The sequence below is a fragment of the Scomber japonicus genome, chromosome 18, assembly GCF_027409825.1.
Source record: "Scomber japonicus isolate fScoJap1 chromosome 18, fScoJap1.pri, whole genome shotgun sequence".
NCBI lineage: Eukaryota > Metazoa > Chordata > Actinopteri > Scombriformes > Scombridae > Scomber > Scomber japonicus.
The window spans coordinates 29,020,992-29,030,617 of record NC_070595.1 but is presented as its reverse complement, the minus strand read 5'-3'; the positions used below and the strand labels follow the sequence as shown (position 1 = coordinate 29,030,617).

General features: G+C 44.1%; 1 protein-coding gene across 1 annotated transcript in view; it reads left to right on the top strand.

Moving 5' to 3' along the window:
* The first annotated feature begins 3,152 nt into the window (after positions 1–3,152).
* Positions 3,153–9,626, top strand: part of LOC128378585 (myc-associated zinc finger protein) — a 12,806-nt gene continuing 6,332 nt past the window's right edge. The window contains exons 1-4 of the mRNA XM_053338152.1: positions 3,153–3,214; positions 5,165–5,318; positions 6,000–6,415; positions 8,510–8,766. Coding sequence (XP_053194127.1) covers positions 3,182–3,214; positions 5,165–5,318; positions 6,000–6,415; positions 8,510–8,766 — 860 coding nt within the window. The 5' untranslated portion in view covers positions 3,153–3,181. The remainder of the gene's footprint in view (positions 3,215–5,164; positions 5,319–5,999; positions 6,416–8,509; positions 8,767–9,626) is intronic.

Sequence of the window (9,626 nt, the reverse complement as noted above, 5' to 3'; positions counted from 1 at the left end):
CCTCTTTCCTTCCTTCTTCCCTTCCTTCCTTGACTCGAGGACAACAGGAGGGTTAAAGTCACTTGAAGGACTTCCTCCCTCCCTACCTTCCTCCCTACCTTCCTTCCTCCCTTCCTTCCTTCCGTACAGTCTTGATGCAGAAAGTGTTTAAATATGAACAGAATGTGTTTAATATAATAAGTATTCTCGTTGTCATGGAGACCAGATGTTTATCAGTCGTGTTATGTTTAAATAAAGACGTTGCCATGGAGACCAGATGTTAATGAGCGAAGCCAAGTCGTGTTATATTTAAATAAAGATATATATTCATTGTGGTAGCTTCACATCTTTCTGAGTATTGTGTATTTTGTTCTTCTTTCCTCCCTTCCTTCCTTCCTTCCTTCCTTCTTTCCTTCTTTGCTTCCTTCTTTCCTTCCTTCCTTTCCTCCCTCCCTCCTTGTCTATTTCTTTAGGGACCTTCCTTCTTTCCTCTGTCCTTCTTTTCCTTCCTTCCTCTTTTTCTTTCTTCCTCTCTCCCTGCTTTCTTCCTTTCCTTCCTTCCTTTCCTTCCTCCCTTCCTTCCTTCCTTCCTTCTTTCTTTCCTTCCCTCCTTCCTTCCTTTCCTTTCCTTCCTCCCTTCCTTCTGTCCTTCTTTCCTTCCCTCCCTCCCTTACTCCTTTCCTTCCTTCCTTCCTTCCTTCTCTCCTAAATTCCTTCCTCTTTTCGCCCTTACTCCTTCCTTCCTTCCTTCCTCCTTTCCTTCCTCCCTCCTTCTTTACTTTCTTTCCTTCCCTTCCTCCTTTCCTCCCTCCTTACTCCTTCATTCCTTCTCTCCTGAAATTCCTTCCTCTTTTCGTCCTCCCTCCTTTCCTTCCTTCCTTCCTTCCTTCCTTCCTTCCTTTCTTCTCTCCTTACTTCCTTCCTCTTTTCGCCCCTTAGCACATGCAGCTATTTTTATACATACATTATACATTTAATCCTCCAAAAATACAAAAACAAAAAGTTTTCCTATTTAAACTTTTAATTTTTTAATGTTAGCTTATTTCTATTTTTGATTTAAATTTAAAGCTTTTAGTTTGAGCACTTACATTTCAGCTTGTTACATTTTAAATTAGTCATTTAAAAAAAACCATTAACCCTTTATAGGACACTCATTGAAAGGAAGGGAGGAAGGAAGGAGGAAGGAAAGGAAGGTAGGAAGGAAGGACAGATGGAAGGATGAAGGACAGACGGAAGAAGGAAGGGAGGAGAGAAGGAGGGAGGAAGGACAGATGGAAGGAAGAAAGGACGGAGGAAATAAGGAATGAGGGAGGGAGAAAGGAAAAGAGGAAGGGAAGAAAAGAAGGAAGGAAGGATATTTACAGAAGTTACCAAATATAATTATTTGCCCAATAAAGGGTTAAATGATCATTTTACATTTTTGCTTTTTAATTTTTCTAAATGTTTTTCTAAATTTTAATTATGACCTGATTAATCTTAGCAGTGTAATTAAAAAAAAAATATATAATATATGTATTTTTATAAAAAAAAAATTTTAATGTATTTTTTTTTTTAATTATTTTAATTATGACCTCAAACATCCTCCATAACTCATTAACATTTAAAAGGTAGTAAAAATGCTTGTTGATGTATTTAATAGCAGGCTGAATACTAATAAACTAATTTTATATTTATCAGCAATATAATAATTAATAATAAATAATAATTGATAATAAATAATAATTGATAATAAAAATAATAATGAGTGTATTCTGACTGCAGGGAGTTAAAAATTAAAAATGGGTATTTTTGAGGTAGTTTAACTCTAATTGGTTAATTGTACTGAAGCCGAATCCGAGTATTTAACCTGGACAGATGAAACATCCCATAATGTAGGTGTTATCTCACCCCAGTGCTTCCCTGCAGGTGGTTAAAGGTGCACATGTGTGTTTTTTGGGTGGAGTTTGGAGCCCGTCGCGTGCAGCTAAAACATCCAGCTGTTGCACTTGCGCGCATCGTTACCTTTAAGATGCTGAAGGGATAAAGCTGCTTTTAGGTTAAACTCCAGACACCATCTTTACCCGCGAGTTGTGCGCGAGACGGGTCGATTTTAGGATTGTGTGTGTGTGTTTTTTTTAACAGAAAAGAGGAAGTACTGGTGTGTTTTTGGGTTTTTTTTTTTTTTTCCTCCAACCCCTCCATGCTGCACCGGAGGAGCGTGGACGGATTAACGGGGGGCTGAGCTGCTCCTGTTCATGTCGGATTGCATTATCTGTCGGCCTACCGAGGAGAAGGGGGCTTTGCTTGCACGAGGGGGCCCTGCTGCACGAGGGGGCACTGCACGAGACAACACGGGGAGAGGAGAGAGAGTGAGAGAGGAGGAGGAGGAGGTCCGCCGCGAGGAAGGGTGCACGCTCACCACACTCCTAAAAAAAAAAAAAAAAAAAAAAAGGGAAAAAAAAAGACTTTCCCTTTAAAGCTCGCGGAGAGAGGACACAGAGGAGAGGGGGTGAAGACGAGATAAAAAAAGAAAGGGAAGAAAAGACGAGGGAGGGAGGGAGAGAGAGAGAGAGAGAGGGAGAGGGGGAGAGTAAAAAAAAGAGAAAGATGGCATCCAGTGAATTGACACACCGAGGCGGAGCCATGGACCGAGGCCGACCAGGAGCCCTCTAGTTGGGGGACGAGCAGTACGCAACACCGAGGCTTGGGACCGGAAGCTGCGGCCTTTTTTTATTTATATTTTTTTGGAGCTTATCGCAAATAAAAGCCTCCTGAACTGCTGCTGACTATGATTAGCACTACATCCTACTCATCTCTACACATATAATCTTTATTTTTTTATTATTATTTTGCATGCAATTCACCATTTCTTTTTTAAATTATTATTTATTATATTACAGTAGACATAAGCAAATGCTATTATTAAAAAATAAAAAAAATAAAAGCATGATACATGTCGCATTTACATCATCATCATCTTGTCAGTGCCTGTATATCCTCACCAGTAGACTGCCATATTAAACAAGCCTAATTATTACAGCGAGACATCATCACATAGCTCCATTAATTAATTAACGCAGAGCTGAGATACAGGCCTTCACATTTCTTGTTTTCATAGCAGCAGTTTGGAGCTTTTCTTCCTCCTCCTCCTCCTCCTCCTCTTCCTCCCTCCTTTCCTTCCTCCCCCTCTTCTTTGGTCCCAGTCCTCCTCACAGGGATCAGCATGGACACCTCCTGGAGTAATTTCCTCTTTCAGGTAAGTGTGCATTTGATGGAGCTGCTTTTGTAGTTTGGGATTTCTTTTTTTTTTTTTTTTTTTTTTTTGGAAGGAGGGGAGAGAGAGAGAGAAAGAGGGAGGGAGAGGGCATTTCTGCAGGAGGAGGGGGGGTAAATAAGATGAGGGAGGTCACAGAGGGGTCAGGAGGAGGAGGAAGGGGGGGGGGGGAGCACCCTGCAGCATTTTATTACAGATTAATTACCAAAACAGTACTCTAAAAAATACTCCATTACAAGTAAAAGTACTGCATGAAAAGTACTCCTAAGTATATAAGTATTATACTGATGTAGTATGCAGTATTACAGTAAAAGTACTGCAGTATTATAGTGATGTAGTATGCAGTATTTCAGTAAAAGTACTGCAGTATTATAGTGATGTAGTATGCAGTATTACAGTAAAAGTAGTGATATATTATTATATATGACATCATTAGATTATTAATAGTGAAGCATCAGTGTTAGAGCAGCATGTTACTGTTGTAGCTGCTGGAGGTGGAGCTAGTTTATACTACTTTATATACAGTTAGCTAGTTTATACTACTTTATATACAGTTAGCTAGTTTACACTACTTTATATACAGTTAGCTAGTTTACACTACTTTATATACAGTTAGCTAGTTTATACTACTTTATATACAGTTAGCTAGTTTATACTACTTTATATACAGTTAGCTAGTTTATACTACTTTATATACAGTTAGCTAGTTTATACTACTTTATATACAGTTAGCTAGTTTATACTACTTTATATACAGTTAGCTAGTTTATACTACTTTATATACAGTTAGCTAGTTTATACTACTTTATATACAGTTAGCTAGTTTATACTACTTTATATACAGTTAGCTAGTTTATACTACTTTATATACAGTTAGCTAGTTTATACTACTTTATATACAGTTAGCTAGTTTATACTACTTTATATACAGTTAGTTAGTTTACACTACTTTATATACGGTTAGCTAGTTTATACTACTTTATATACAGTTAGCTAGTTTATACTACTTTATATACAGTTAGCTAGTTTATACTACTTTATATACAGTTAGCTAGTTTATACTACTTTATATACAGTTAGTTAGTTTACACTACTTTATATACGGTTAGCTAGTTTATACTACTTTATATACAGTTAGCTAGTTTATACTACTTTATATACAGTTAGCTAGTTTACACTACTTTATATACGGTTAGCTAGTTTATACTACTTTATATACAGTTAGCTAGTTTACACTACTTTATATACAGTTAGCTAGTTTATACTACTTTATATACGGTTAGCTAGTTTATACTACTTTATATACAGTTAGCTAGTTTATACTACTTTATATACAGTTAGCTAGTTTATACTACTTTATATACAGTTAGCTAGTTTATACTACTTTATATACAGTTAGCTAGTTTATACTACTTTATATACAGTTAGCTAGTTTATACTACTTTATATACAGTTAGCTAGTTTATATTACTTTATATACAGTTAGCTAGTTTATACTACTTTATATTCAGTTAGCTAGTTTATACTACTTTATATACAGTTAGCTAGTTTACACTACTTTATATACAGTTAGCTAGTTTATACTACTTTATATACAGTTAGCTAGTTTACACTACTTTATATACAGTTAGCTAGTTTACACTACTTTATATACAGTTAGCTAGTTTAGTCCAGTGGTTCCCAACCAAGGGGTGGGGCCCCTCCAAAGGGTCAGCAGATAAATGTGAGGGCTGCTGAGATGATTAATGGGAAAGAAGAAAAAACAAAGTTCTGATACACAAATGTGTTTTCAGTTTTTGGACTTTTTCTCTAATCTTTGATTTTTGCTGAAATATTGGATCATTTGAACATTTATTGAAATGAAAGCATGTGAGATGTGATGATGATGATGGTGATGTTGAGTTTCCTCTTGTCTTCTTCTTCCTGTGACAGACTCCTCAGACTCAGAGTCAGGCTGAGGCTCCTCTCCAGTCGGAGCTGCTGCCTGAGCTGACCGGCTCCGCTCAGAGTCCCGCGGCGGAGCAGCACATCGTAACGCCGCCGTCCACCGTCGACACGGCCGCGCTGAGCGAGGAGCCGCTGCCTGGTGAGGAAGAGGAGGGGGAGGAGGGAGGGGGGGGCTTCACACCACACTGTTACACTAACTCATGTCTACTGTGTTAAAAAGGAAGGAAAGAAGGGAGGGATGAAAGACAAATGGAAGGAAGGACAGAAGGAAGGAAGGAAGGAAGGAGGGAAAGAAGGAAGGAAGGAGAAAGAAAGGAGGAAGGAAGGAAAGAAGGAATGAAAGAAACAAATGGAAGGAGGAAGGAAGGGAGGAGGAAGGAAGGAGAAAGGAAGGAAGGAAGGAAAGAAGGAAGAAGAGAGGAAAGACAAATGGAAGGAAGGACAGAAGGAGGAAGGAAGAAGGAAGAAAGGAAGGAAGGAAAGGAGGAGGGATGAAAGTCAAATGGGAGGAAGGAAGGAAAGGAGGAATGAAAGACAAATGGGAGGAAGGAAGGAAGGAAGGAGGGAAAGAAGGAAGGAAGGAGAAAGAAAGGAGGAAGGAAGGAAAGGAGGAATGAAAGAAACAAATGGAAGGAGGAAGGAAGGGAGGAGGAAGGAAAAGAAGACAGGAATGGAAGTGTTATTATTCCTCTGCTCTTCTTTAACGCTGCAGAATATTTTTTTAAAGTTGCAGTATCAGTCTGACGTTGTGTTCTGTGTCCCCCCCCCCCCCCCCATTAACTCCCCCCCCCCCCCCGCTGCTGCTGCTACTTCCTGTCAGTCAAACCGCTCAGCAAGCCGAGCCGCCCCGCCCACATCTGCGCCACCTGCAACAAGGAGTTCAAGAACAGCTACAACCTGCGGCGCCACCAGTCTGTGCACACGGGCATCAAGATGAAGGACCGCGCCGCCCGCGAGAAGGAGGACGGAGCGGCGAAGGGAGGACGGGCGGAGAAGCAGACGGTCCCTCTCTCTCTCCTCCACCTCACTCTGCCGCCGCCGCCGCCGCCTCCTCCTCCTCCTCCACCCCCCACCGCCACCGCAGCACCGGACGCCCTCCCCCAGCCCGGCAGGCACGCCAACCCAGAGAGCCAGTCGGTGTCCGTGTCTGTGTCCATCGCCCCGGCAACCGTAACCATGGCCGCGCCGCCTCAGCCCATCCCGGCGGCTGTGGTCGTGGTGGGCTCCATGGAGCAGGTGGGTTCGCTGGAAGGAAGGAAGGAAGGAAAGAAAGGAAGGAAGGAAGGAAGGAAGGAAGGAGGAAAGAAGGAAGGAAGGAAGGAATGAGGAATGAAAGACAAATGGAAGGAAGGAAAGTAGGAAGGAAGGAGAAAGGAGGGAAGGAAGGAAAGGACCCCAACCCCAATCCCTAACACATCCTTCCTTCCTTCCTTTCTTCCTTCCTTCCTTCCTTCCTTCCATTCCTCCTTCCTTCTCCCTTCCATCCTTCCTCCCTTCCATTCCTCCTTCCTTCTTCCTCCCTTCCATCCTTCCTCCCTTCCTTCCTTCCTTCCATCTGTCCTTCCTCTTTCTTTCCTCCCTCCTTTCCTTCCTCCCTTCCATCCTTAATGCCCTCACATGTTCTTATGTCAACGGATTCTGGTTGACTCTTCTTGCCGATCGAGACACATGACTCCAACGCCAACCATCCTTCCTTCCTCCCTTCCATCCTTCCTCCCTCCTGCCTTTTCTTCCATCCTTAATGCCTTCTCTCCGCTTTTCCCTCTCCGCAGAATCCCAACCCCAACCATCCTTCCTTCCTTCCTTCCTTCTTCCTCCCTTCCCTCCTTCCTTCTCCCTCCCTTCCATCCTTCCTTCCATCTGTCCTTCCTCTCTCTTTCCTCCCTCCCTTCCTTCTGTCCTTCCTCCCTCCCCCCTTCTCTCTTTCTTTCCTCCCTCCTACCTTCCTTCCTTCTTTCCATCTGTCCTTCCTCTCTCTTTCCTCCCAACTTTCCTAATCCAACCCTAACCCCTTCCTTCTTCCTCCCTTCCATCCTTCCTCCCTCATTTCATTCCTCCATCCTTTTCTTCCATCCTTAATGACTCTTCTTTCCGCTTTTCCCTCTCTGCAGAATCCCAACCCCAATCCCAACGCCAACCTCCCTTCCTTCTTTCCTTCCTCCCTCCCCCGTTCTTTCTTTTATTCCTTCCTCTCTCTTTCCTCCCTTCCTTCCTTCTTCTGTCCTTCCCCCTCCCTCCTTCTCTCCTTCTTCCCTCCGTCATTTCCTTCCTTCCTTCCTTCCTTCCTCCCTCCCTCCTCTCCTTCCTTCTTCTTTCCTCCCTCATTTCATTCCTCCCTCCCTTCCTTCTTCCTTCCTTCCATCCTTCCTCCCTCATTTAATTCCTCCATCCTTTTCTTCCATCCTTAATGACTCTTCTTTCCGCTTTTCCCTCTCCGCAGAATCCCAACCCCAACCCCAACACCGCCAAACGCCAACCTTCCTTCCTCTCTCCTCTCCTTCCTCCCTTCCTTCTTTCCTTCCTTCCTCTCTTCCTTCCGTCCTTCCTTCATTCCTTCAGTCTGTCCTTCCTCCCTCCCCCGTTCTCTCTTTTATTCCTTCCTCCCTCTTTCCTCCCTTCCTTCCTTCTTCTTTCCTTCTTCCTCCCTCCTTCTCTCCTTCTTCCCTCCCTCCTTTCCTTCTTTCTTCCTCCCTTCCTTCCTCCCTTCCTTCCTCCCTTCCTTCTTCCTCCCTTCCTTCCTTCCTTCCTTCCTTCTTCCTCCCTTCCATCCTTCCTTCCTTCCATCTGTCCTTCCTACCTCCTGCCTTTTCCTCCATCCTTTCCTTCCACCCTTAATGCCCTCACATGTTCTTATGTCAACGGATTCTGGTTGACTCTTCTTTCTGCTTCCTCATTTCCTTCCTCCCTTCCATCCTTAACGCCCTCACATGCCGATCGAGACACATAACTCCTTTCCGCTTTTCCCTGCGCAGAATCCCAACGTCAACCAACCATCCTTCCTTCCTTCTTCCTCCCTTCCATCCTTCCTCCCTCCTGCCTTTTCCTCCATCCTTAATGCCTTCTCTCCGCTTTTCCCTCCGCAGAATCCCAACCCCAACCATCCTTCCTTCCTTCCTTCCTTCCTACTTTCCTTCCTTCCTTCCTTCATTCCTTCCTTCCTTCCTCCCTCCTGCCTTTTCCTCCATCCTTAATGCCTTCTCTCCGCTTTTCCCTCTCTGCAGAATCCCAACCCCAACCATCCTTCCTTCCTTCTTCCTCCCTTCCATCCTTCCTCCCTCCTGCCTTTTCCTCCATCCTTAATGCCTTCTCTCCGCTTTTCCCTCTCTGCAGAATCCCAACCCCAACCCCAACCCCAACGCCAACCAGGTGAGGAAGAACCACGCCTGCGAGGCCTGCGGTAAAGCCTTCAGAGACGTCTACCACCTGAACCGCCACCGTCTGTCTCACTCTGACGAGAAGCCGTACTCCTGCCCCGTCTGCCAGCAGCGCTTCAAGAGGAAAGACAGGATGAGCTACCACGTCCGCTCGCACCAGGGCGGCGTGGAGAAACCATACGTGTGTCCGCACTGCGCCAAGGCCTTCTCCCGGTAAACCCACACACACTCCTTCCTTCCTCCCTTCCTTCCTTCCTTCCTTCCTACCTACCTACCTTCCTTCCTTCCTTCCTTACATCTGTCCTTCCTTCCTTCCTTCCTTCTTGGAGAAAGCATACGTGTGTCCGCACTGCGCCAAGGCCTTCTCCCGGTAAACCCACACACACTCCTTCCTTCCTTCCTTCCTTCCTTCCTCCCTTCCTTCCTTCCTTCCTTACATCTGTCCTTCCTTCCTTCCTTCCTTACATCTGTCCTTCCTTCCTTCCTTCCTTCTTTTCTTCCTTCCTTCCTTCCTTCCTTCTTTTCCTTCCTCCCTTCCTTCCTTCCTTCCTTTCTTCCATCTTTCCTTCCTTCCATTTTTCCTCCCTTCCTTCTTTCCTTCCTTCCATCCTTTCTTTCCTTCCTTCCTTATTTTCTTCCTTCCTTCCTTCCTTCTTTCCTTCCTCCCTTCTGTCTGTCCTTCCTTTCTTCCATCTTTCCTTCCTTCCATTTTTCCTCCCTTCCTTCTTTCCTTCCTTCCATCCTTTCTTTCCTTCCTTCCTTATTTTCTTCCTTCCTTCCTTCCTTCTTTCCTTCCTCCCTTCTGTCTGTCCTTCCTTTCTTCCATCTTTCCTTCCTTCCTTCTTTCCTTCCTTCCTTCCTTCCTGCCTTCCGTCTGTCCTTTCTTCCATCTTTCCTTCCTTCCTTCCTTCTTTCTTTCTTCCCTTCCTTCCTTCCTGCTCCCTCCTTTCCTTCCTTCTTCCTTCCTCCCTTTCTTCCTTCCTCCGTCCTTTCCTTCCTTCCTTCCTTGACTCGAGGGCAACAGCTGGCTTTAAAATGTTGGTGTGTGTGTGTGTGTGTGTGTGTGTGTCTGT